The sequence below is a fragment of the Microtus ochrogaster genome, chromosome 6 (assembly GCF_000317375.1).
Source record: "Microtus ochrogaster isolate Prairie Vole_2 chromosome 6, MicOch1.0, whole genome shotgun sequence".
Lineage (NCBI taxonomy): Eukaryota > Metazoa > Chordata > Mammalia > Rodentia > Cricetidae > Microtus > Microtus ochrogaster.
Genome location: NC_022013.1, coordinates 21,362,761 through 21,390,490, shown reverse-complemented (window position 1 = coordinate 21,390,490; position 27,730 = coordinate 21,362,761). Strand labels below are relative to the sequence as shown.

At 48.1% G+C, this 27,730-nt stretch overlaps 2 protein-coding genes across 2 annotated transcripts; one reads left to right on the top strand and one right to left on the bottom strand.

The window, feature by feature from the left end:
* Positions 1-8,151: 8,151 nt before the first annotated feature.
* Il24 (interleukin 24) lies at positions 8,152-13,738 on the top strand. Its single transcript, XM_005348479.1, is given in 7 exon segments — positions 8,152-8,206; positions 8,209-8,241; positions 9,834-10,027; positions 10,910-10,972; positions 11,990-12,148; positions 12,554-12,628; positions 13,655-13,738. Coding segments are annotated over 7 exon segments (663 nt in total).
* Positions 13,739-15,925: 2,187 nt separating this feature from the next.
* Fcmr (Fc fragment of IgM receptor) lies at positions 15,926-27,585 on the bottom strand. The gene is made up of 8 exons (XM_005348315.3): positions 27,549-27,585; positions 21,379-21,717; positions 20,615-20,746; positions 19,552-19,771; positions 18,366-18,517; positions 17,933-18,091; positions 17,763-17,821; positions 15,926-16,179 (listed from the first exon to the last, which is right to left on the bottom strand). The coding sequence occupies exons 1-8, from the start codon at positions 27,583-27,585 to the stop codon at positions 16,003-16,005; spliced, it is 1,275 nt and encodes a 424-aa protein (XP_005348372.2). The 3' UTR covers positions 15,926-16,002.
* Positions 27,586-27,730: the final 145 nt, after the last annotated feature.

The window sequence follows — 27,730 nt, the reverse complement described above, 5'->3', positions numbered from 1 at the left end:
AGAGAGAGAGAGAGAGAGAGAGAGAGAGAGAGAGAGAGAGAGAGAGAGAGAGAGAAACACTGGGCAGGGTGTGGGTTTTTAAAAACCACAAAGCCCACCCTCAGTGACACACTTCCTCTAACAAGGCTATACCCCTGACTCTTCTAATCCTATCAAACAGTTCCACTCCTAGGTAACTAAGCATTCAAATATCTGAGCCCAAGAGGGTCATTCTTATTTAAACCACCACACCAACCCCAACTTCATGGCGCCACATGTGAGCACTGAGTATGAGTGGGGAAAGCTGGTTCGCTGACTCTGAAGCACTGAGTCCGCATCAGGTGTGAAGCTGAAGAGTGCAGCCCGTTTTCACCATCACTGGGGCACTGGCCCTGAAGCACAGGCAGGTTCATGGATTTATGAGGATCACACCTTTGGAAATTCTCCAGGAAATTCCGCATAAGCCTGATGTATTTAAAAGAATAGATGGACCACAGAGACTGGAAATTTTTCATTTCTAATTAAAAAATATTTCTCTTTGTGTGTGTGTGTGTGCGTATGTGTATGTGTGTGTGTGTGCATGTGTGTGTGCGTATGTGTGTGTGTGTGTTTGTGTACACATGCACACGCGCGCACATGCACATGCATGCACCTGGGAAGGCTAAAAGAGGATGTTGGATATCCTAAAGTCAGAGTTAGAATTTGGGTTCCCTAGAAGAGCAGCAAGTGCTCTTAACCACTAAATCAGTTCTTCAGCCTTCAACTCTAAATTTAATCACAGGCTACAGAAACAGGGCCATTCAAGTTACCCTAGCCACCACTACCACCACCGCCACCACTACCACCACCACCACCACCATCAGCATCATCATCTCTGCTTTATTGTGGGAAAACACTCACTTGAGCAGATGAAGCAACTAGATCCAGTGTGCTGTGGTGCCATCCCCAGGGCCTGGGGCGAGGGGTGGTCACTTTTCCAGGCAGGACAGACCCAGCGGAGGAAAGCACCCTTTCTTCCTTTTCCTGGCTAAAGGGGTTCTACAAGAGGACTTTCTCTGGAAGATGAAATCTGCATAGAGAAAGCCCCATCCATGGTTGTTTTGTTTCTCATCCTTTCTTTGATTTCCTGTGCCTCGTCACAGAGCTATGGGCAAAAGCTAAAGCTCAGGAGCCAAAAGAAAATGGGAACCGTATTGGCTACGTATGCATCCACGAGAAGGCTGCATTTCAAGCCTCACATGCAAGCTTTTCAGGGCAGGATCTTTAGTTTCTCTTATTCTGGGGCAAGAACAGACCTGCTGAGCCTTAGCTGGTTTTCTTTGTCTGTTTTAAGAGTCTCTCTCTGTTGACTGAGCTAAGCCTCTGTTATCATCCAAGGCCTCCTTAAGTGTGTCCCTTTGTCCCTCTCACCATGAGTCAAAGGCTCTTCTGGGGCTCAGCTCTCAGTCTTCTGCTGACAGCTGTGGAGCTGCTGTACCCACTGTGTGGCCCTGAGTGAACCGCGCAGGCAATTGCTAGATCAAGGCGTACGCTCTGTGACCTGATGCCGCTGAATGTACCACCGGGCACTGTGCTCCGGGAGAAACCAGTGTCTGCTATTAAAGAGGGAATTGAGAATCTCTGACTCACACCAATCTATGTTAATAGCACACAGAAATACAGGTTTGCCTACAACAGAGCCACGTCCCCTGTCGGAGCAGGCTGTGGCATTGTTTATAGCAATCTAAATTTGTTTCCCAGTGGTGGAGTTGAAATCCATTGAGATGCTTTAGGAGTGCTTCTGTCTGTCTCCTTTCTGATATCCTTTCTTCAGTAGTTAGTTTAGGGCAACTTTGCAGCAGGAGCTATCCCTAACCTTGTTCAGGAGCTTAATACAACAAAATCATGTCTTACTTTTCTTAGCCGTGTGACAGATACAGATATCAGCGTGGGAGGCTGATGAGGGAGCATGGGGTACCAACTCAGTAAGAGTGGGGATGAGAGATTGGAGGAGTTGTGCATTGGCTTCAGCTGGCATGGCACACCTTTCCAGTTCTTCTTTGGTCTCGCCATCACGCTCCATAGCTAACGTCAATGAAATGGCGGTGTATAGTTTTTCCTGCCCATCTAAGAAGAGGAAACATGTAAACATGTGGGAATGAGTGAAATGTCCATCACACATTCATGTGGATAGGAAATCTTAAGAGGCATCCTTGAAAATATGGAGTTAGTTAAGATTGGAGACATAGTTGTACTGTTTCCCAGGCTGACTGGGAACTCATCAATGTCGTCCCACCTGAATTAACCCAAACAAGATACTCTCTCACAGGTGTGTCCATCGGGTGACTCATCCCTCATAGGTGTGTCTGGAGGCTGGCCTCCTAGGTGAGTAGAGATCCCGTGAGGTAGACAGTGAACACTAACCTACACAAGATAGGTCCCCCTGATGGGTGTGTGTGGGGGGGCATCCTCACTTCAACTGTCAATTGCAAGTCCAGGCTACCACTCTGCTTCCGAGCAAACAACTAGAAAATTGAAGGTTCTTATTATGACCTCTGTCTTAGTCTTGAAAGACCCGTAGAAATCAGGAAAACAGCTTATTTATTCCGTAACTGCCAAGTGGAAGAAACACGAGGGGAGGAGGCATGAGCCAAGGCTCACAGAGCCTCCACAGCCTGCCTGAGCACACTGCCTTCTGGTGCCACCAGGAAATTCCCTGAACCCTGCCCCTTGGGGTTTTCATGGAAGCTTCATTGCATAGGCATGAAGTGTTGTCGTCTGGGGTCTTGAATGGATTTGTTTTCTCTGCCAGTTAAAGATTTAAAAGGAAGGTAGCAGCAAAGACATTTTCACAAGGCAAACAGGAGAAAGAATCAGCGGCTGAAGAAAGGCATCTGTTGTGTGTTGGGGGAATACATGCATCCAACAGACACATGGAGGAGAAGACCCTCCACAAAGCAGATGGGGGCTGGGGGATCAAAAATGCAGCCTCTTCTCCAAGGCTGGGGTTATAAAGTCTCAGAAGCGTCTTCCTCCCCCAATTTAGGGTTTGTCAGTTTGAAGAAAGACAGGATGGCTGATGGGCTCACAACTGTTGTGTAGATGTATCTTTGTTTGTTTTTGGTTTTTTGAGACAGGGTTTCATTATGTATCCCTGGCTGTCCTGGAACTCACTCTGTAGACCGGACTGACCTCAAACTCACAGAGATCCGCCTGCCTCTTCTGCATCCTGAAAGATGGGATTAAAGGCATGCGCCACCACCGCCCAGCTGTGTAAATGTGTACTGATTGGGCTTTGAACTTGTTGAGTCAGTCCATTAGAAGTGGCCTATTGGTAGAAGAAAAAGCCCACAATGCCTTTGTTTTAAGCTGCCAGGCTTTTGTCTCAGGTCAGGAGAATGAGGAAGAAGCCAGCCAATCGGAAGTTTGTCATCTTTATTACCTAGCTATGGCCTCTCTCTCTATCTGCCTATCTGGGAGTGTGCCTAACTCTGAGTCCCTAAGAAGGATTGATCCATAGGCCCTCAGTGAGGAACTCAATCGTCAGCCTCTCTTCCTACCTAGAGGTGTGTGCATAGGGCAGGGTGTTGAACTTTACTTCTCTAAAGACCTGGTTGCTTCCACAGCAAGTAGACTCCATCCTAAAGCCTGTCTTAGTAGCATGAAAAAGATAATTGTCATTTCAAGGATTTTAAGAGTTGTGTGCCAGAGAAGAGAAGGAATGACGTCACATCAGTCATATGACATCCCCTTATCCAACAGTGCTGACCAAACTCCTGTCATGTACCAGAAGGGAATTCTGCGATGGATAAAATTCAGGGTTGAAGGATGGCGTTGATGACACAAAAACAGACTGTTGTTGTCATGGGAGCGCAAGACAAGGGGAAAGCAATGCTTTCTGTAAGTCTAGTAAGTAACTTGTAGGTGGGGAGGATGGATGGGACACAAGGAAAAGGGTAGCATTTTGGGACCAACCTTAGTGACTATGAGAATGAGCTACATCTTATTTCCATTGAGGCCTCCTCTCCCTCCCTCCCTTCATTCTTTCCTATTCTTTAGAAAAAGCAAACTTGAAGGTGATCCCCATGGTCACCTGCTACAGCATAGGATCTGATAGCTTTAAAATATATTTAGAGTTGAGCAATCATCACCACGCTATAACTTTAGAACAGTAATTCTCGATCGCGACCCTTTGAGGATCAAACAACCCTTCACAGGAGTCACCTCAGTCCACCTGGATATCATATTACTTACATTATGATTCAAAGCAGTAGCAAACTTACAGTTATGAAGTAGTAACAAAACAATTTTATGGCTGAAGGGTCACCATAGCATGAAGAACTGTACTAAGGGGTCGTAGTGTTAGGAAGGCTGAGGACCACTACCCGAGAACACTTAGTTATCCCCAAAGCGAACAGTGTGTGCTTTACCATTCACTCCCATTGCCCACACTCGCTCTGCCCCCACCCCAGTCATGGGCAGCAGCTAGCCTGTTCTCTGCCCCTGTAGCTTTGCCTTTTCTGAGCATGTCACACATCTGTATCATATTAATTCAGGCATTTAGGAGCCTGAGGCAGAAACATCAATAATTTAAGGCCAATCTGGGGAGCTTAGTGAAACTCTATTTAGAAAGAGAAGGGGGGGGGGTAGACTGGCCCTCTCTCACTGGTTCCGCTGCTAGGGCAAAGGACTCATGGAATGCCCAGGTGTCCCACGTCATTACGGCATGGGTTTTCCCCACCGTGGGGAGATAAACATCTCTTAAAATAAAGATTAAGCTCAATTCGTTGGAAGAAAAGTGATGTCATGACTCTCTCCTATCTTTTGGCCTTCAAGAAATTATAACTAACATGCTCATTGCTCCTCTATTGCTGGGTATTTTCCAACCCCTTAGGAAGGGGCAATTCAGGTTTAGTAAGCTTTCCATTTCCTCCTGAAGCAGAGAGAAACTCAGCTCCAGCGTGGCTGAGTTCCTTTAGAGGAGTTTCGAGGGGGGAATGAAATCTGAGTAAGTGTGAAATCTGCCCTCTACTGAGCGCCACACGACAGCACTGCTCATGTCTTAGATGACATGAGTCTCCCCGGAGACGGCAGAGATGAGCACGGCAGGAGCTCAGTGGCACTCCAGTCCAGCCCACTGCATGTCCGTAGTGCCTACCGTCAGGAAACCCAAAAGTGTTCCCAAACACTGCCCACAGTTGCCTGGTGACAAAACCATCCACCGAGAACTCCTGTTTTAGCTTTTTCTCCTTCAACTTGGACCCCCTGGGTCCTAAATGTTTTCCATGTGGATTGCACTGGGAGAAGCCCCTCGGGTGCTTTATGGATCCACGTCTCACAATGTAATGAAAGCCACCTTAGGCATCTCTTAAAATGAACGCTCCGATTCAGTAGCTTTGGAGAAGGCTTGGCACTCAATCAACAGAGTTAGTGCTTGCTCATGGACCATACTCTGGGGCAGAACTGTGTGCCACTCTGTCCCCATGGCCCACTGGGGCCTCTTTTATGAAGATGAAGACAAGGCTGAGGGAACACCTGAACAGCTCGCATAGGAAGCCAGCTCTGCTACCGATGGAGCCTGTAGTCAGAATCCAGGGATCTGGGCCAGGGCTTCTGTTTTCTCTTCTCATCTTCCTTTTTAGGGCAGCATGGTGAGAGGCTCACCCGAGAGCAGACTGTCACAGTTTCGTGCTCCCTTCCTCAGACAGAGCCGTGCCAGGATCATCAGCCTTCTGGCACTGTTCCTGCCTGCCCTGGAACCAGCCTAGCTCCGTCAGCAGACGCTTAGAGCTGCAGCTAAGCTGAGGTCCTTGCCTCTCAGCTTCCTGCCTTCGCTGCCTAGTTGCTCCCTCCTCCCCTTGGCCTCTTGCCCTATTCCTTAACCTGGTTTTTTTTTTCCAAAAGCAGAAAGTAGGTTTTAGGAATGATGTAGGGATGGATGGAAAGGTAACTACGGGCTAGCCTTAAGTTTTGAGATCTATGCCCTATTACAACTAGGGCATGGTTATTGAATTCTTTTGACAGGAATGTGACACTCAGCATCTCCAGAAACAAGAGGACTCAGAGCAACAGAGAGCAGGCTGCTGGTCAAGAATGCCAATAGAGCAGAGCAGTGTGTGTGCCTTGAAGAGAAGGATGCTGCTGTCACACACAGCAGGAGACCATCCTCCCGCTCGGTCAACAGTCCATGCCATGTCCTGTCCTTTCTTCCCTCTGAGCGGATGGCATTCCACCTCTTGTCTGTTACTTTACTGTCCATGTCTTTTGCCTGGACCGGGCCTAAGGAGATGTTTGGACCGTACAGAGGGTGATTTCTAGCAGGGTGTGGTAAACTTCCGCAAAGGGCCGCAGAGTGGATGTTTTAAGCCTGAGGCTCTCACGGTCTCACTCGCTGCCGTGTAACCTCTGCTGCGATTCCAAAGCAGCCCGTCAAGGCATAACTGTGACCTATTCACACATACTTGAAATCTGAATATCACTTTGTTTTTCAACTGTCACAAAATAAAATTTTTCTTCTGGTTCCTCTTGCCATTGATCTAAGAAGCGTAAAGCTATTTTCAAGACACGAGCTGCTTGTAGTTGAGCAGTGACATGCTGGATCTGTCCTTGGCCTGCGGATGGCCAACCTTAGCCCACTGGTTCCCAGACTGTGTTCCTCCAGGACAGGGGCAAAAACCTATAGGAAGTGTTAAACCAATTTAATCACTGCCCCCCTACCCTGGTCTTCTCAGTCTGCACAGCTCTCAGGGACAGTATCAGTTCCCACGACACACCTGTATACCCCAGGCTTCTGTGGCCAACCTGGTTGTGCTTTTTCTTGCTCCGTGTGTGTTTTCAGTCAGCCATTCTACATGCCCAAGTTCTGGGTATGCCTTTGGAGATGCATAACCTCAGCGATGCCCTTGTTGTGAGCGTGGAAGAGATACGGCCAGGTCTCTTGCTTACACTGGTACTTCCATCATTCACCCTAGGCCTAGGCTAGCTTATCGGGGTACTAGGGTCCCCAGATTTGTGGGCCTGTCCATGCATACATTACTATTTTTCCCAGTGCTTAAGGAGAGATATACTCAGGGCAATTGTAACCCCAGAGACTGGGTGGATGCAAGTCAGGAAACTCCTAAGATGCCTGGCCCTGAGGATTAAAGAAAGGTATTTATGGGCTAGCCTTGGTCTCCGGGCTATTGCTCCAACACAGATATAGCATAATTGCTGAATGAATTTGATAGTATATAGTATAACAAACTGGTAATCTGCATAGGAATGCAAAGTTTACTGTTGCATGAGTAACAAAAACCCAGAGACAGAAATCAGGGTTCAACCTGAAGGTCAGAAAAGCAAAGCAGCCAGCCACTGGCTCTCACCTCTACTTCAATTTGAAATGGTGATCCTGCCTCCAGGAATCTCAGAATGAGACTGTGTCTGAGAGCTGTCTCCTCCCGTCTTATATTCCTCTCTAGGGCTGGGATTAAAGGCATGCACTACTACCTGGTCTGTAAAGCTGATCAGTGCAGCTTTTTTACTCCTGAACTTTAATAAATAAATAACTTTATTTATTAAAAAACAAATGAAATATCACTACAGTTTCCATGTATAGAGAATATACAGAGTACTTTTGTATTGCTTTTACATTTTCTCCTCACACCTTTTCTCTGGGAAAGTAGATCAGACAGACTATTTTGTTTGTTTGTTTGTTTTGTTTTTGTTGTTGTTTCTGTTTATTTTACTAGGAGCTCAAGTACTCAGACAGGTCTTAAATGGACTATGTAGCCAAGAATGAATTTGAACTTCTGATTCTCCTGCCTCTACCTCCCAAGTGCTGGGATGACATGCATGTAACACTGGGCATAATTTGGAATCTTTAAAAATAAAAATTTGTAGCTGTAGGAACTACAGTTCAGAGATGCTAGGAAAGTGACTGCCTCTGCTCCCAGACAGTGGGGAAGTGCAGACACCAGTCCCTCAGGTGAGGTCACCTGAGGGACTGGTGTCTGCACTTACCCACTTGTCTCCCAGCAAAGGGTGACTAGGTGGTGAAGTAATTCTCTGGGGAAGCATGACCAATTTCCCTTCCTCTGCATTCCTCTCTGCCCCCGCCCCTATCTGCCAGACCCCTTATATACAGTTCTCCAAGCTCCCTTGCCTGCATACACAACTGAGACGAGAGCTTGCTACCTACAAGGATATCCTCTACTGATGAATGCTGAGGAGCTTGCCCAACTTTTCCACCACAAAAAGAACCAGCCACTTTCATCAGCAGCCTCTAGCATCACTTCAGGACCTGAGGTGAGCCGTGGGGGCTGCCCTTAGCCTTTGCTCTGAAGCTTTAGGCTGTGGCCTTTTTTGGGAATGCCAGCTTAAGGGCTGATTGGCAGATACCAACCTCTTGAAATAAAGGAATGAGGAGTTGATTACTCCAGCTTACACCAAGGAGGATTGGGGTTGTATGGGAGGAAGGCCAGGGGGATAAGAGACCCAGAGATGGACTTCAAGAGGAGTTGGGAAGCCTATAGCACTTAGAAGAGAATGGGAAGATTTTTGACAATGGGCTCTGGCCTTGGGCACCTGTTCCCTATCCCAGGTATTTATTCTCTGCCTTCTGCCCTTCTGGGGTTGGGAGACAGTTTCTTCAGGTGTCAGGTGAGGACATGACTAAGACGGCTCCTATATGGTTGTAGAAAATGGGGCGGAGGAGTAAAGAGGAGAGAGAAGAGCCAGGGAGGCACGGCAAACAGTTTTCTGTGGTAGTCATGGAGGCACGGCGCTGACTCCCGCTTGAGGGGCTGCCACACAGTCATTCCTAACGGGCCCTTCAGAGAAGCATTTTAAGAATGACTCACCTGGAACTCATGCCCTTTCTTCTGATTTCGCTTACTGGAAAGATCAGTTCTTAGGAGCACGTCTGCCAACTGAGGTGGCAGACTTGAGCGTGTGACCCAGACTTGCCTCCTGTGCCTCTCCCTGTGGGCCTCTGTTAACAACCCTGGGCTACCTTGTGTTGCGGGGTGAAGGCTGCTTGCCTCCTGACGGAGAAATAGATCTGTAGAAGTTGCTCTAGGACTCAAAATCGGTTCCTAGTAACTAAAGGATGAAGTGAGCTCTTTCTCCTCCTGAGTCTGGGGTCTCTTGTGCTCTTGGCCAAATTCTTCTTCCTTCCTCTTGGTCCCATTTCTGTTGGTGTCAGGGAGGACTGGGATAGAGAAGGAAGGAGATGCAGGTGTGGAGGTGGATGAACACGGTGATGGAGGCCAGAGAGGTAGCACCGCCAGCAGCTAGAGCTGGAGGGTAGCAAGACCCTTGCTCCACTCCAGGGCATCCTACAAGGCTTGCTGTGTTCTCACCTGGAAACCCACCTGTCTTAGGACCTGTTCTGTTGTTCTAATGGAACATCAGACACTGCATAGTTTATAAAGAAAAGATGCTTGTCTCAGAGTTCTGGCAAGTTTAATATCGGGGTGACATTTCCTCGACCCTTTTGGTTGATAATCCCAAAGCACAGCCTGCATACTCAGTCCCAGACAGTGTCTGATATCATGGGACAAGAAGGCATAGGCAAGGCAGAGCTGAGCTGGCTTTTACAAAACTCACTCGAACGCTAGCTATCCCATAGACCAGTAATCCACACAATCATGAATTCACTCAAGAAGACAAAGATGTGGTAACCTCATTCTCTTAAAGGTCCTGCCTCTATGTACCTCACAGGAGGGAGCGGATCTAAATATGAGTTTGGTGGAAACATGCAAACCACAGCATTTTTCTAGCCCGAGGCATCCCATTTGTGTGCTCTTAAGGGCGGCTGTATCACCTCTGGGAACATTGTTTGGGGGTATGGGTTCCGAGTCAGAGGTTGGCTCAGGATAACGCCTCCTTTCCTTCAGCAGAAGCACCTGCCCTTTCCTCTGCCCAGATGAGCTCAGCTCTACAGACTCTGTCCTGTCTGACCCTCATCCTTCTTCTCTGGAACCAAGTGCCAGGGCTCCAGGGTCATGAGTTCCGATTTGGGCCTTGCCGAGTTGAAGGGGTCGTTCTCCCAGAACTGTGGGAGGCCTTCCGGGCTGTGAAGAGGGCTGTGGTAAGTAGAGGCTAGCCCTGGATCCTTTCATGGTGCTCCCCCTATGGGGGGTATCTTTTCAGGACAATGGATCCATTTCCAGCTCTCAGTTTCATACATAAGAACCCTGATGAGCTGGGCGGTGGTGGCGCACACCTTTAATCTCAGTAGTTGGGAGGCAGCCGCAGGCAGATCTCTGTGAGTCTGAGGCCAGTTTGGACTACTAAGTGAGTTCCAGGACAGCCAAGGATACACAGAGAAACCCTGTTTCAAAAACACAAAACAACAAACAAAGAGAACCCTGATGAGGTCAGGAGGTTCCATATGCCTAGTGCCATACATGAGGAACCTGAGGCCCAGTCATTGTGGCCAGCCACCAGTCAAAGAATCAGAGTCCAAAGGGCGTAAAAGGGACCCCGAGTGATTCTTCTTCATCCTGGGTGAGTCTGGCTCAAGTTTAAGGAGCAGGGTGAGAGGCTCTGGGTTTTGGAGAGCCCTCCAAGAGTAGGAGGCAGCTCCTAGGTTTAGCCACCTGTTCCCATGTGAACTACGGAGATGAACCTTGCCCTTTGTGGCTCCCTGAAAGGCTCCATTTCCTGTGTCTCATAGGACTAAAGGAAGCAAAGGTTTCTTTTCAAGTTTGTGGTCAGGCTCTAAGGACCCCTGGGGGTACATATGCCCCTTTAGGATGAGTAAGCTTAGTGGTTTTCTGTAGACAGGACCTGTACCACCTCCCCAGGAGTGAGCTCATTATGTCCCTTCCTGGGTCCTCCTCTGCTCCCTCTGGCCTCCGAAGCTCACAGATGGGATAGAGTTTGGAGTTGGGGGAACAGTGTATTAGCACGATTGGCTCCTACCCGCAGATCCCTAACCTGGAGACATCTTTTCTTTCTGTTCCCAAAGCAAACTCAGGATGCCATCACAAGTATCCGGCTGCTGAAGCCTCAGGTTCTTCAGGATGTCTCGGTAATCAGATAGTGGGGAATGGGATAGCTCTCTAAGAAGGGGCTGATGGGAGCCCTTCCCTTCTACTCTGAGGTGACCTTACACAGGACAGGGCAGGACATGAGGCAGGGTGGTCTCTATTTGGTATTACTACTCTATTGGTAGGTGAAAGGGTGAGGGTTGGGGTTGATAAGCATCATTTTCCACTGAGTCAGGCCCTTGCCAGCCATCTTTCTTTTGCTTATGGAAATACAGCGGGCATTTACTGAAGTCAGTCGGCATTTCACCTCCATCCTTTTCTCTCACCTGCTACTGTCTTCATACCATATGCATAGACCAGTGGTTCTCAAGCTACAGGTTGTGTCCTCTTTGGGAGTCAAGTGGCCCTTTCACAGGGGTTGCCTAAGACCACCAGGAAACATAGATACTTAATGACAATTCGTAAGAGTAGCAAAAATTACTGTTATGAAGTGGCAATGATAATGTTGTGGTTGGGGGTCACCACACGAGGAACTGTGTTAAAGAATTGCTGCATTCGGAAGGTTGAGAACCAGTGCTCCAGACAGTCTATGACATGCACGGAATGCTCCCTGAGGGCACCAAGCTTCAGGAGCAGAAAGGGCCAGACAGCACTTGCTGGGTTCAAGGGCATCAGGTGTCTCACTCTTCTCCTTCCAGTCATTTTCCTTGTCTCAATCACAAAGTCCGGTCTAAATGCCTTTCAGGATCCATCACGTTAATGAGGTCATACAGTAGAGAAGGAAGGGAATATCGTCTGGGTGGTGAGCCAGGAGTCCTGGGAGCCAGGCTAGCATCTAGAATGGCTGAGTCACCTTGGGCGGGCATCTTCTTCCTGGGGTCTGGGATTCTTCTGTGAATCACTTGTTCTACAAGACTCTCGCCATTTCTTCAGATCTGTCTAGTGCCACCATCGTTTCCAAGGAGACCCTATGGCATTCATCTTGCCTTGAGTGGCACATAGGTTTTCTCTTTAGGGTTAGGGTTGGCAGATGCCTCAACGATTTGGTTCTTCCCCAGGATGCTGAGAGTTGTTACCTTGCCCACAGTCTGCTGAAGTTCTACCTGGACACCGTTTTCAAAAACTACTACAGCAAAATAGCTAAATTAAAGCTCATAAAGGAGTTTTCCACTCTGGCCAACAACTTTATTGCCATCACGTCAAAACTGCAGCCTAGTGTGAGTAGATCAGGACTGGAGCCTGGGAAATGGTGGGCTTGAGAATCTGCCCCTCCCCCATCCAATCCTTCCATTCCCAACACCAAGTCCTGGGTGTCACGGAAAAGGGTTATAGGTTCAGGTCTCCATCTGCTCTGATCAGAGAGATAACCCATGCAAGGTGCTCCACTTCTCTGGGCTTCAGTTTTGTCATCTGTGAAATGGGGATGACGTTTCTACTGTAGAGATTTAGTGGGAAGAAAGGTACAGCCTGTCCTATGTTGGGACTCTGGCTTCCTTGAGAGTGTGGGACTCAGTGCAGACCTCACAGGATCTGGGAGCCCCACCCTGATAGCACCAGGAAGAGCTGGAGGGACGAACTTCCACTCTGCTCTAACCTTAGGAATGTTTCTTGCTGATCCACAGAAGGACGAGGACATGCTTCCCATCAGCGGAAGCGCACGCCGGAGGTTTCTGCTGTTCCGCAGAGCATACAAACAGGTGAGGCTAGCAGCTGGAACTGGGCCCACCCAACAGAAGCAGGCAAGCTTGAACTGTCACAGGGGAGTGCCCCAGAGACCAAATGCAGACTTGAACGCAGGTGTCTCCTCTGGGCTAGTCCCAGACCTACCTGACCCGGGAGGGAGACACGTATATTTGCAAAAATAAGCATCTGCTTTGCAGAAGTGATTTCTTTTCCTGTTAGTGGTTTTTTTTTTAAATTTTTATTGAGCTCTACATTTTTCTCTGCTCTCCTCCCTGCCTCTACTCTCCCCCCTCCAACTCTTCCCCAAGGTCCTCATGCTCCCAATTTACTCAGAAGATCTTGTTTTTTTCTACTTCCCATGTAGATGAGATCTACGTAAGTCTCTCTTAGTGTCCTCTCCTGTTAGTTTTCAAACAGAAATGCTATTGTTTTTCCTTACAAGATTGTTCACTATTGAGGACTTCCCTTAAAAGAAAGTTTTACAGGTACCTAATGTCAGAGTTGAGAAAGAAGGTGGATAACTGACTTTCCAACACATCTGCATCGTTTCTGCAATGTTCAAACGGTCTCATTTTGAATAAAACATATAGAGGATTACATTATATCTTTCTAGATTAACACACAAAAGAAAATCCTAATCTCAAGCCTAGTACCCTCACCCTCAAAGAAAACATGCTTGGTTTTGATCACTTTATGGGAGAGCAGATACACCAGTCTAAAATCAATGGTGGGATGTACAAAAGCATGCTTATCCGCCCAGTGAGCTCACCACATCTTCCCTAGGTGGTATCCCATGGTTCTATGTTCAAGGTCTGTGTTCTTCTCTGGCTCCTTACCCACTACTCAACAGCCCCTTTTCCTCACCCTGGAAACAAAATACACATGGATGGGGTACAAGTGATGGGTGGATGCATTTATCAGAGGCCATTCCCCAGGTGATTCAGCTAATTTGGAGTCAGGTCCCTTTCAGGCAAGCCAGGCTGGAAGGAAACTATTCTTGAAGTCAATATCCCTGACCCCTTTCTCTCCATTTACTGCAGATGGACACAGAAGCAGCTTTGGTGAAAGCCTTTGGGGAAGTGGACATTCTCCTGACCTGGATGCAGAAATTCTACCAGCTCTGACTGTCTGTCAGGATGATGTCCTCATTCGCCCTCCGTGTCGTTTCAAGCCATTGTTTATACCCATGCTGTCCTCAGACCCTTGGACACAGACTGACTCCATGGTTGGCTCAGGCTTCCCTTTAGACTTCCTTCCTCAGCAATCCACATGACAGTCATAGAAGGTGCCTTTGAATGCTGTAACTGATCCACAAGGTAGATTCGCGTATTTATTACAACTTTATTTAAATCGCTGTCACTGTTTCGGTGGTAACTATATTTATTTGTGAACTTGGACGCTCCACGAAAGCAGCAGAATGTAGTGCCCCATGCTTCCACGGTATTTCCTGTGATCTGGCTACAGCATGGGGGCAGTGGATGGATGCTCGATAAATATTTAAACTGGGTTGCTTCTATTTATTTATTTTTGTCTGTTTTGAATTGTTGGGGAACAATGAGTGATGTTGAGTCAACTTTCGTGCTTGGGAATCACACAGGGAGAGAGTGCTGGGTGGAAAGGAAGGCACTGACTTGGGATTTTATCTATCTTCATGTGTATGGGTGTTATGCTTGCCTATATGTTGATCCCCTGGGACTAGAGTTAAAGATAGTTGTAAGCTGCCGTGTGGGTACTGAGGATCCAACCCAGGTCCTCTGGAATTGCTGCCACTGCTCTTAACCTCTGAGTCATTTACTGTGGGAGAATGCTCTTGTACACTGTAAAGATCTGTCTCTCATGTTGGCTCAATAAAATACCGATTGACCAGTAGCCAGGCAGGAAGTAAAGTCAGGGTGACCAGACTAGGAGAATTCTGGGTAGAGGAAAGACAGAGATGCAGTAGTCAGTGAGATGCAGAGGAAGCAAGATGAGGATGTCTCACTGAGAAAAGGTACCTAGCCACGTACTTAAACGTAGATAAGAATTATGAGTTAATTAATGTTGTAAGAGCTAGCTAATAATAAGCCTCTGTGTGTTTCTTTGGGACTGAACAGCTGTGGGACCAGGCAGGACAGAGACTTCCATCTACAGTTATTGCTCCACCATAAGACACTAATTTGAAGACTAAATGATGAAAGCTACAATGTAGGCTAAAACAGAGCCGATTCATCCCAAAACTTCACCTTTTCCTTGATTCCCCACCCACCCCACTCCCCGATTTCTCCAAGTACCCCTCTTTCTTTATGATACCATTCTTTCCTTATCTGTTTAATATGATGTGTCAAGCTGAGAGTGACGTCATACCTGGATGCAGTGTTCAGTCTGTGATGCTATTCCTCGTGAAGAAAAGCAGCTTGACTCAGGTAGCCACTTCCTTCTATTTCTAGGAAAGTGTTCAGGGAGCTTGTGTTGTGTATGTGGGAAAGGCCTTCTTCTCAAATGCAAGAATTGGCATTCTCCTGCCTCATGCTAAGCCTGAACTCTGCAGCTAATGTCAATTCCAGAAGTGCCTGACTCTACCCTTGCTCTAAACATCAGACAAGAAGCATGTGCGGGTGGGATGTCTCTTCTTCCATGCTGGAAGTGCTAGTGCAGAGTCCTGACCTCGTGGGATCCCCCAGGGTGCTTTGCTCCCATGCCTTGCTATGAGCTGTATGGAATTGTCAAGGAAATGGCTGTATTTCTGAAAGCAGAGAGAGGTGATAGTTTGGCTAAGATCAAAGTGAAGGTGCTAAGATACAGAAGAAGATAGGAGATAGCCAAGACTTTCTGAAAGAGAGAGATGCCGGAGTCAGGTTATTTATACCAAGTGATGGGGAGTTAAAGAGGATTTGTGTGTGCAGTGTGTGTGTGTGTGTGTGTGTGTGTGTGTGTGTGTGTGTGTTGTCTCTAACACTAACAAAAACTTAGTTCTAAAAATTTAGAATAAGTCATCATATCAAATAAGTTGCCCTTGACATGGGACTCGAGAAAAGTAGAAGCTCATTATGCCCTTTGGTTGTCTGGGAAGACCATCCAGGCTTATGTTCCAGTCTGATGCCACATGAGCTAGGAGTAAGGCAGCAAAGACCATGTGACCAATAGTGATGAAGCATCTTGTAGGTCCCCTAGGATGTTAGGTGGCACAGAAGGGACAGGTGCCGTCATGACAAATGAATGCTCTGTATGCCCAGAGCTCTCCCGATGAGTGCAGGGGGCGTCAGTGGGGTGACAATTAAATTGTAATAGGACCATTCTCAAGGCGTTCAGATAATCAGGCGAGACTCAAGTTGGGGTGTGGGACATGGGAGGTAACATGGTTTCTATAAACAAATCGAAAAGGTGCTGGATATCAGCAGACAGGCAGGACTCATTGGCACGAAGATCTGGGCCTTGGGGGACAGCTGGGGAGATGACATGGGCCAGGAATGTTGATGTAATCGTCTGGATCACTGTCTTCCACGTTGACAGCAGGCTGGTGGCCCAACATCACGTACTCACAGCTTGTCTTCAGAGGTGGGGTGTGAGGCCAGGGAGCTTCAAGTACCTGGGAACAACCAAAGGAGTGTCAGTAGCTCTGGCTGCGTGATTTTAGCATCTGTTTAGGTGGATATCGCTGCAGGGAATGGGCATGGTTGCCGAGTTCCAGATGGTAACGACGCAGAATTGGCTGAACTCCATTGAGTGGGCCAGCCCCAGGGTTTTTCAGGGTGCAGTCTCACCCCCAAATAACTGGAAACTACTTCATTCTAACGTTGGCAGGATATGCTTTACATGGGGTTCAGACTGAAATCATATGGTGTGAAGGAGGCCCACCTGCAGAAGTCTCCCCTTGGGGACAGAGGGATATGACATGTAGGAAAAATATGCACCTTCTCCGGCAACTATTCAGAGGTAGGGTGAGTCATTTCTTAGACCTCTGCAAGGACTTGGAGAGGCCATGACATGGCACAAGACTGCATTCCAGAAAAGGGCTGGGCAGCCGAGGAAGGGAGATTGCAGGTCATGTGGGCACTAGGGTGCTTCTCTCTGCCAGGCAGAAGCTTTAGGACTTCTCCTTCATGGCAGCTAGTTCTCAGAAGACAAGGTTATGTCAAGACTCCGACAGGGTACAAGTACTGTAATGACCATAGGGCATATCCACAGGAAGAGAAGACAGACTCTGCTGGGCCAGTCACCCCAAGCCTTGGGGACTATTGGGGGGTTTATGTGCGTGAGAGGACACATTCACGAGGCTGGAGGTGACTACAACTTTCTTCCCATTTTAGCCAGACACGTGATCATTTAATCAATATATTGCCAACCAGGCATGGCATTCATAACCTCCCTTGCCTGCAAGACAGCTAATGGGAGGTGAGCGGAAGTGAGATATGAAAATTCAGGGTCATGGTCATAAACAGCCGTTTTCCCTGTGGGTAGAAATAAGGATTTGGTCTGGCGACTGAATACTGACCATGGACATGGAAGTTTGTGGGGGCTGTTAGAGCAAATATCCCTGGGTTGGTGTCCTGGGTTAAGCCACTTCTGGTCCCTCTGGTTTGAACCTTGACTTTAGAGGAAGACATGGCCTCTGTGTCCTGGGCTCTGCGTTTTTTAGGTCTGTTGTATTTAATTATCACTAATTAACACACACACAGTGCCCTTATTAATATTTTTCTGACTACAAACCCCACTGTTTTAGACGTTGTGAATACTTAAAGAATTTTTTCTTTAATTTGGAAAAACAAAAAGACACACTGTTCTGTTTGAATAGCTGCATCTCTGTCCAGTCACTTTGGATAAAGTCTGATGGCCACATTACCGCCTCTCATTTTAAATGAGTTTTCCAAAATGTTCTCCCTCACACTGAGTTAAAACTGTCGGGGTACCTTCCACCCCCTCTAGCCTTCTAGAAACCTAAGTGTCCCTTTTACACTACGGTCGCTGCAGGGTTACTCATCATTTATTTATCATTCTCTACTTGACTAAAGCCACCCAGCATCCATTTATCCCAAGACAAATGCTTGACCAGGTAAGTAAGGTAACCAGAGTTCTCCTGAGGGCTTCAACCTAGGAACCCGATACAACAATTGGGGTACTGGGGACTAGAGGGGCACGCTTGCCCTGCTGGCTGGGGTGGGCGGAGTTTACCTGCGGTGGGGCTGGGGGTGCTGAGGCTGGGGTACTGAGGAGTGGAGTCTCTGTTGGGCCTACGGAGAAGAAGAAAGCGGTGAGAGCTGGGCATCTCCAAGCCTGGCCTCCACCCGTCCCCTGCGCCCCGCTGGAGCCAGACTCCACGCTTCACGCGTGCGTGCGCTCACCCACTCGGTCGGGTATCGGCGCACGCCGCGGGCAGGCGCTATAGACGTTGTTCTGCGAGCGTGGTCTCTGCGGGGCACCCGGACGCTGTGTGGGGAACTGGCGGGACGCCTCCCGGCCTCGAATCCTCATTGCCACTCGGCCCACGCGCCTGGAAAAGGCTTCAGGGAGTCACCGGGAAGAGAAAAGGACATGGCATCAGATGCCGGTGGCCACCTGCATCTCCTCCCTGCTAACTGCACATCTCTTTGGTGTCTGGCAGTGTGTGACCTATGCATAGATGCTCAGGGTGCAGAGCGCAGGAGGAAGGGCAAAGCCCTCCTAGGCTCCATCTCCCATCCACGGTCCCTGGGAGTTCAAGCTGGATCTGAATGCTCTGCTCTATTTTGGTATCTCAGCTCTTCCAACCGAAACCCAGAGCCTCAAGCTGCTCACCTTTCCTTCTTTGAACGGCTCTTTTTACCATCAGTCCCAAAAGAACCAGCAAAAGAAAGCCCAGGAAGGCCGGAATCAGGATGTGAAATTCTAGGACGGGGATGTGCAGCCCTTGGTCTTCTCTCTCATACTGTGGGTTGTGGTGGGGTGTTCTTGGCCAGGGGGGGAAAGGGAAAGGAAGACAGAGAAGGTAAATGAGGAAAAGAAACGGAAAGACTCAGCCAGTGCTGTCACCCGTTTTGGAGATGACTCAGAGTTGACCCTTTGTGAACAAAACCCCCTCCATCACCCCACCAAGGAGATTTGTTTATGGGGTCAGGAGTCTTGGGTTCAAATCAAGTTCAGCATTTTACTGGTTATGTAGTCTTGAGCGAGTCTTAATTTCCCTGAGCCGTATTTCCTTATAAATGGGAACCATAAAACCTGCCACAAATTTGTTAGGGCTATAAAACAAAGGAGATATAAAGAATTGAAGGTGCCTGGTCTATAGGACTTTCTATAACAGCTCCTGTTCCCGCCGCTAGAAACCTTTTCACGGGCCGACTTGCATTAGCCAGACCTGGAGTCTTTTATCTTTTAACGTCTTAGGACACTGCATGGTGCCAGGCATGTGGGTGACATTTAGAAGCTGTTTATTACGTGGATTTCTGAAATAGGAATCAAGAGTCCTGTTTTCACTGAAACCACTTAGACTTCATTGCCCCAGTTCCCTCGCTTATAGGATTCGAATGATTCTGGGAGTTCATCTTCGCTCAGACTATAAAATACTTGTGGGTTTTCTTGCGCATTTGCTATAAGGCTGCCCCCTAGTGGTTCATTTAGGTCCGATATTTAGGACTTAAGGAATTTAAAGTGTGTTAGCGGCATTAAAAAGGAAAGGAAAAAAGATGAGCGTAATTTTAACATTTATTAATTGGTAATTAATTTTAATTAAATTAATTAAAAGTTCTTCTCATTTAGTTATTCATTAGAACAGACCTGAATGAATCTGTATGATGGAAAGACCCCAGGCTTTCTATAAGGTCAGAAATGGCTGTTGACAAGCCCATCTTTGTCAACGAAACTAATGCATTTTCATAGAACACTCAAAAACAGCATTTCTCGGGGGACTCCTGGAGACAAAGGCGAGAAGGGGCAAGCTAACTCCAAGGCTCTTAGCAGCTAGGCCCTAAACACAGACTCTTACCTTTGCCCCTGGAGACTGATGCGGTGGCTGTAGCTGGCCGCTAGGGGCCGCAGTGCAGGCTGAGCTGAGGTCTTTGAGGCTGTGGGAGCTGGCAGGAGGGCTGGGGACTTAGCAACTGTCATGGAAGATGTTCTGGAAACTCTGGGATGGTGGGTGACTGGAACGGTGCTGGAGGGCTGGTGAGCTGGAGGGGCCTTGGTCCTGGGAGCTGGTGTGGTCACTTCAAGAGAGAGAAGGGAAAGGTAACAGTGGTGATCAGCCATGTTCTCCAGTCTGCAGGAGTATCTTCCTCGCTCAGTCATTTCGCCCCTTTTGCCCATACATGCTACCTTTGTCCTCGCAGTCCTCATGGCCTGGAATACCTTTATAGCATGCCATGTACACAGAAAATTTTCATGCATGCTTCTTTCAAATATCATTTTCTCCGACAAGCCTTTCCTGACTTCACAGGCAGGAGCACTTACCATGTACTGAGTGGGGGGGGGGGGGTGGGGGTGTGGGGTGGTGCGTCTCTTGCTTTTCTATGCTCATTTATTCTCTTCCATCCCATCCTTGTCAGTCACACTCGCTGATCTATGATCTGCCCAGTTACACTGTTTCTCTTGGCCCCAGCAGGGTCTCTTAGTGTAACGATGTTCAATTAGTGTGTCTAACTGATCTGGTATATGCTGACACACCATGGAAACCTTAGCGTGACAGTCATCTTTTAAGTGTCAAATAGAGTTATTAAAACCACTAGCTACCAGCAGGCAGAAGACAGCCCTACAGGTAGCAGGAAGTGTAATGACCTCCAGCTGGGAACCAGCTGCCCTACCCGGACTTTGAAAAAGGAGCTGGCATTTGTCAATTGGGCACTTTGTTATTTTGGTTTGGTGCCACCTGGTGGTGATATGAAACTCCTGCAACTGGGGCCTGGTGTCCTAGTTGGAGAATGAAGGCCCTCTCTTAAGGCAGGGACAAAGAAAGCATGTTCGCTTTGCCAGCCACTCTTTGAACTAAAAAATAAATTTAAAAAAATAAAAAATAAATCCCTCTTCTGTAGATCTTGATTTGAAGGACTGACCTTCGGATATGGATTCAGAAGAAGTGACATGTTCAACCTCATGGAGCCGGCTAGGAATCTGCTCCTGCAGAAATCTGTGAAACCACTGTGGAAGCTCAGGGGGAGGCTCTTCTTCCCAGAATGGATCATATTCTATTGGAGACAAGAGGGATACACTGGTGATCACCAGGAAGGAGAAAGGACTGGAGGTTCAAGTAGACACTGACTCGGCGAGGCTGTCAGGAGATGAGCACAGTCCCCTGAGACAAGCAGAAGAGGAACTGAACATGTCCCCCTCCCCCGCCCCAAGGAACCGGTCTTTCCCAAGAGCCCACCCAGCATTTACTATAAGACCATCGGGCTATTGGGATTATAAAATGTTGAACCAGTCGTGTGCATGTTAGGAAGTTACTGAAAAGAGGAAAAGTCAGGGGTAAGAAGACATGAAGGGCCCGACCGTATAGTAACAATGTGAACTAGATATGGTTTGATCAGGGAGTCTTTTTCCTTTCCATTCATCCGAGACTTTTCATAAGTACATAGGACCATCACGGACCTTCTGGTTCCCTCAGCCTAATGTCTGCCTCTCCACTCATGCCCTGGGTAGGACAGGCAACACCCATTTTATTCCATTGTCCCCTGTGGATAGAAGGTTCTAGGCTGGGGTGTTGGTCTTAGGCTGTGTCGATCTGCATTGTCACTGGGCTGCCTAACACGGCACGAGACAGTCACAGTTAGAAAATTGCCTCCGTTTTCTCAGCTGGGAATGTTTCCTAAGCACCTACCAGGATGGACCTTCAGGGTGATTCTCTGGGTCTTGCCCCGGTCTGTGTGTCCACCCACACCGCAAGCATAGACTCCATTGTCACTTTCGGTCAGCCGCCTCAACTCCACTAGGAAATGCTTTTGATCCGGCCATGGCAGGAGGGCGGCTCGTCCTTCATACTCTTTCCTGATGAAGCTGTTGGATACCACAGTGGCACATATCCTGGGGTCAGTCATCTCCCGGCACAGGTACATCCTCACACCTGTTTGAGGGTGAGGGAGTGGGCACTTGATGATAATGGATCCACCCCACTCGGCATCCAGCTGTACTTCCGGGAGGACCTTCAGCGTCCCAGATACTGTAGGGAGAAGAAATCAATGCAGAAAAAACTCTATATCCAGATGTGTCTCAGCTTCAGCCACACCCTCAACCTCAGGCATCTCTCCAAACCTAATGCCGACCCCAGACCACCCTCACACGCTTCCCTAGATCTAGCCTGTCCCTGCGTTAGCCAAGCTCAGCTCTAGGATGACCTCTGCCTGTTCACTCGTGCTCAGGTTCTTCAAGGTCCTGTTCTCTTTCAGGCTTACTCTGTGCCCATCCCGTGTCGTCAGCATCAGCCTCATTATTAAACCTGAGACTCTAAGGACTTAGACACAACCACAGTGCCTACTCCAAAGAGAAACAGTATGCTTGGAATGACCCCCAGTGACACACAGCCCCCAAATGACTTCAGTATGGGGGTGAGAAAGGTGACACTTTCCCTCCCAAGATCCCCTTTTCCTCAAATCCTTTCTTCTACCCAGTCCCCCTCCAACTCTATCAAACCATGCAGCCATCGGATGCCTTTCATGTGCATCCCTCCGTCATAGATTGATCATGTGGGTAAGTCATCCCAACAGACTGCTTCTATAGCACATGGAACAGATTCCAGGAGGGAGAGAGCTCAGGGCTCCCCAAAGGGAGCAAGCAGGAGCACCTGATTCAGGCTGCCAAGGGGATGGTGTCCTAGGAGTAAGGCTTTGAGAGAAGTGGTATCCAAGCTACACCCTGAGCCAACGGGCATGAAGGGCAACAAAAAAGGTGATATTCATCACTAGTGTGGAGAACTCGTGGGAGCCAAAGCAGGGTAGGCATGCGTGTGAGTGCGTACGTGTGGTTATGAACATACGTGCGTCTGAGATGGGAGAAGGTGTCTAAAGGAGCCTACTGATATGATATTAATGTTGTAGAGGCAATTAAATGGCATCTAGTTTGCAATCTTGATTTTGGTGACTAAATTGCTGGTGATCGAAGAGAGGGAAAGACGTAGTCTGAAAAGTCACTGTCGGTATACAGTTGGGTGAAAACACACGTTTGAGATGTGAATGATGCTCTGTAGCTTTCCCACAGTGCGGAGCAAGGTGAGATAAGGTCGGGCCTTGAGGGCTGAGGCCACTCCAGAGATTTTCTAGGCAGCAGTGGGATTCAACCCACTCAGGAGCAGAGTGCTTGAAAGGAGGAAGACAACTGCTTGCGATCTGTGTGCTATCAAAAGGATTATAGGCTACGAGTGTGTGTTTGTGGGGCAGGCGCTCTCTCTACCTGGACCTGTAGCTCACCCATTTACCAGCAATCCTGGGCATCCTTTTGCCTCAGCTTCCCCAGCTCTGGCTCCTAGGTGTGAGCCGCTGAACCTGGCTTTTTATGTGGCTGCTGTGGCTCTGAGCTCAGGTTCTCACGCTTTTGTGGCGAGCGTTTTCCCTACCTACCCGCCCCGACTGTGAAATTCTAAATTCCTTTAAAAAGGATGAGAGGGCTGGTAGGATGGCTCAGTGGGTGAAGGCACAAGCTGACAACCCTGGCATTTTTGGTTCCTAATGCCCCCGTGATGGAGAAAGAGAGCTGACTCCTTCAGGTTGTCCCTGACCTCCATACGCATGCTGTGGTACATGCCCCAAATGTACAAAACCAAACCGAACAAACGTATTAAGACATTTAAAAGCATGAGAACTTTCCACTCGGCGTCCCATTCCCATCGACAGCAACCTGCACGTGAATAGGTCTGTTGCCTGATTTCAGTTCTGCCGCGGAAAACAGCCCTCTTTTCCTTTCCCAGGGCACTCCTTCTGCTGCAACCCGAGTCTCTACCCTTCTTTTGATTTAGAATGTCTGTCTGCAATGATCCCCCTTTCTGCTGCATCATCCTCTGAATTCTCTTCAGCACCGCAACAGCTCACACACAAGCCCTGATAGTGGCACCTTGAAAACCCTGCTGTTTGCTCTTTTCTGTTTCCTTTCTCAAATGTCTCAGCAAATTCATATCCACTCCTTCAATTTCTCTTTGATCAAATTCAATCAAATTTTGGTCTTTAAAAGTCCACCGACACTGCTCTCATCCACATCAAGACAACTGCCTTTGTGGCTGTCTCTGTTGATCGCTTGTTTGTCTCCATCTTACTGGTCCCCTTGGCAGCATTTGACCCACCTGAGTCTCCTTTCTAGGACCCCTTTTTGTGCCCCCTGATGCTATACTGTCATAGCTGTTCACGTGCTGGCTCCTCCCCTTAGTCATCTCCACCCACCCCTCAAGGGTGGACTCGTACACAGCTCGGTACCTGACCAATTCTTCCTGTGACTTCCCTGCTCTTTCTGCACTAACTCATTTATTCTAGGACACTTTAAATACAGGTGCTGGTAAAGTTTTAGCTCAGCACATGTTTGCTTCTAGTCTTGTTACTGCCTCTGAGATCCAAACTGGCTCTGGCCCTTGGACTATTTAAGATAATCTAACAACAGCCAGAAGAGAACTCTTCCTAAACCTGCTGGCTCATAAAAGAGTTTTCTGTCTTGGCAAATAATGCTACCATCCAAGGGCTGAAGACCAAACCCATCCTCATGCTAGTGAATCAAGAATAAATTGCTGGAGGTCCAGGGAGAGGGCTCAATGGGTGAAACTGGTACCTGGACAATCCAAGTTCGGTCTTTGGAACCCATGCAAAATCCCAGATATGCATGTCATCCTCTCATTCCTATGGTGAGACAGGAGGCAGAGAGAAGAGAACTGTCTGGAAACTCACAGGCCAACTATGTTAAAGTATGTAGCTCAGCAGCAGATACAATACCATCGACCCTGCCTCTAGTAGGTAGAAGGTGTGAAGTGTCTCCAAAATCACCCTCTTAAGCCCACATACGTGCTGGGTTTTTATCACTACACCCTCTAGTTCGAGAGGTGAATTACCAAGCTCAAGTCATCTTTTCTATTGTCCCGTTGCAGAGTTGGAAGTTTCCCCTTGTGATAGGTTGATGTCTTATGTCCACTTGACACAAGCTAAAGTCACCTCAAAGGAGGGAAACCTCAATTAAGAAAATGCTTCCACGAGCTTCTGGACTTCAGCTAAAGAGAGGGAGGAGGAATCGTATGAGCAAGGGGCGGGGTCAAGGTCATGATGAGGAAAACTACAGAGACAGCTAACCGGAGCTAGTGGGAGCTCACGGATTCCTGACAGCCTGAGAGCTGGGGAACCTGCACGGGCCCAAACTAGATCCCCTGAATGGGGGTGACAGTTATGTGGCTTGATCTGTTGGCGGGGGGGCTGGCAGTCACACCAGGACCTATCCCAGGTGCATGAACTGGCTTTCTGGAGCCCATTCTCTATGGTGAAATGCCTTGCTCAGCCTTGATACAGGGAGAGGGGCTTGGTCCTGCCTAAAGTTGGTATCCCAGACCTTGTTGAATCCCCAAGGAAGTCCTTACCCCCTCTGAGGAGTGGATTGGGATGGAAAGGGGAGGAGGGGGCCGGGTTGGAGAAGGAGAGGAAATGGGGTTAGTTTGTAAAATGAAAAGTAATTTTTTAAAGAAAAGTAAATGGAAGAAAAAAAGAAAATTCTTCCAAATTGGGCTTCAGGCAAGCCTGTGGGGGCATTTTCTTAATTAGTGATTAATGGGAGGAGGGCCCAGCTCATTCTGGGTGTTGCTATCCCTTGGGTGATAGTCCTGGGTTCCATAAGAAAAGAAGTTGAGCAAACTTACTGGCTATGGGAGTAAGCCTGTAAACAGCACTCCTCCATGGCCTCTGCATCAGCTCCTGCATCCAGGTTCCTGCCCTGATGAGTTCCTGTCCTGACTTCCTTCAGTGATGAACAATGACATGGAAGTGCAAGCCAAATAAACCCTTTCCTCACCAACTTGCCTCTTGGTCATGGTGTTTCATTGCAGCAATAGAAACCCTAACTAAGACAGCCCCTAACTGTACCAATCTCTTAACGAATCATACTTCTTTGCTCTCTTTAACTGAGTTCGCACTCCTTTCTTTGCCGAGCGGAGCATTTTCCACACATTTCTGTTCTTTCTCACTGTAAATCTGGGTAAACACAGGGAGCCATAACCATGCCACTGAGTGAATGCTACGCCACCTTTACAGTTCTCCTGTGAAACAACTTAGTCCATTTGAGTTCAGGATCATTCAGCTTATGGAGGCGCAAACAGAATGCAGCCAGATTCTTCACAGTGTTATAACACAAATGGCTCCTACTCCAAGTTCTGATGGAGTCCTTATTTTCCTGTATGAGAGACTCTGGTCTTATGCGCTCACACCAGAATACTCTAATTAACTTCAGCTTACAGTGTTCTAGACCTTCTTTAACCATTCCTGTTTCAAGACGCCTCCTGAAAATGAGTTCTGAAGGCCCATAAGCCACAGGTCAGATGTCTCAAGCAGAGGTCCCACATCTTGGCATAAAGTTCCTGGATTAGTTACTTTTCTTATTGTTGCAACAAAATACCTAACAGGAAGAAACTTCAGTAAGAAAAGGTCTGTGTGAGCTCACAGTTTGAGGGCGTAGACCAGTGGTTCTCAGTCTGTGGGCTGCGACCCCATTAGAGGTTGAATGGCCCTTTCACAGGGGTCATCTAAGTGCGTCAGAAAACACAGATATTTACGCTACCATTCGTACCAGTAGCAAATTTACAGTTATGAAATAGCACAAAAATAATTTTATGGTTGGGGGTCACCACAGCATGAGGAACTGTCTTAAAGGGTGGCAGCGTGAGGAAGGTTAAGAGCTGGTAGAGACCGCCATGGGATGGAAGCTACGGTAGCAGAAGCATGAAGCTGCTGGATTATATCTCGGGGTGGGATGGTGTGGGGGATCAACAAGGAAGGTAAATCCCAGTGCTCAGCAGCTTCCTCTCTTTCCTGTTGTTATTCTGTCAGTGAAGTCAGCCCATAGTCCAATCCACAGGCAAGGTAGAGCTTCTCCCTCAGTTAACTTTCTCTGGAAACATCCTCACCACCACATCCAATGGTAAGCCTGACTAATACCTGCACGTTTCTTAATCCAATTAGATCCTCAACAAAGCTTAGCTCTTGCAAAGAGGATGTTATTGATGGACCAAGTAAGATATAAGCACACTGAGCCAAATTATGATGTGACTGACTGGACTCAGAAGGCGCTGACGAACGAGAGGTAAGTAGGTTTGGGAAGAACCAGTGAACCGTAAACTGGGAGGGATGGTGTTCCTGTAGCAGGGACAGCCAGAGCGAGGGCACAGGAGCAGGGATCTGTAGCATTTGTTCAAAGAAGAGCCTGTTTGGTTGGAAGATACAACGGAGTGTGGTGCATTTAGAAGAGTAGGTGTTGGAACCATTGGATGACAGTATAATGTTAGAGATGGTTAGGACAGACGGGATAGCCGGTTTGTATGGCGCAGTGAAGTCTCTCAGGCAAGGCTTCAGGCACATTGAGCTCCATATCTTGGTGACTGTTTAAGGGGGTGCTGGGTAGGAGGTTGTAAACTGCGCTATGAAGTTTAGGGAGTAGGTTAGGCAGTCTTCATTTGAACTCAATAGCTGTCAATTCAAGCATGCAAAAGAAAAGAAAGATCAAAGGAAAGAGAAAATAGATGTAAGATCAAACCTAGGAGACACCTATTTTCAGATCTCATACGTGACTATTTAGGATACGTGACACCTTCAGCCTTCGAAAACCTAGCAGCTGCCCTGGATGGGAGTCGGGAAGAATGCTACGCAAGTTGGGAGGGGCCAGGACTTCACCATCTCCAAAGGCCTGCTCTTGCTCTGGCTACAACTCAATCCTTGCAGAAACATTAGGGCTGGAGGTGGCTGGCGGTGAATTAGCCCTGGTTAATTCAAACCTGGTAATTAGCCGGGAGTGTCCCCCCCTCCCCCCGCCACCCGCAGTACTCACCTGGCAGGAAGCAAAGTAACCAGAGCCAAAGGCACATGGTTCCTCGGAGGCCAGATTCCATACAGGAGCCCCTGGAGTACGCGGAGACACAGCGATCGCCTGGACAGCGATCACCTGGGAGAGCCTTCTACAGTCGGGTGCTTGAAAGAGAGTCTGGCCCCCCTGAGGGGTAGGGGTTTAAA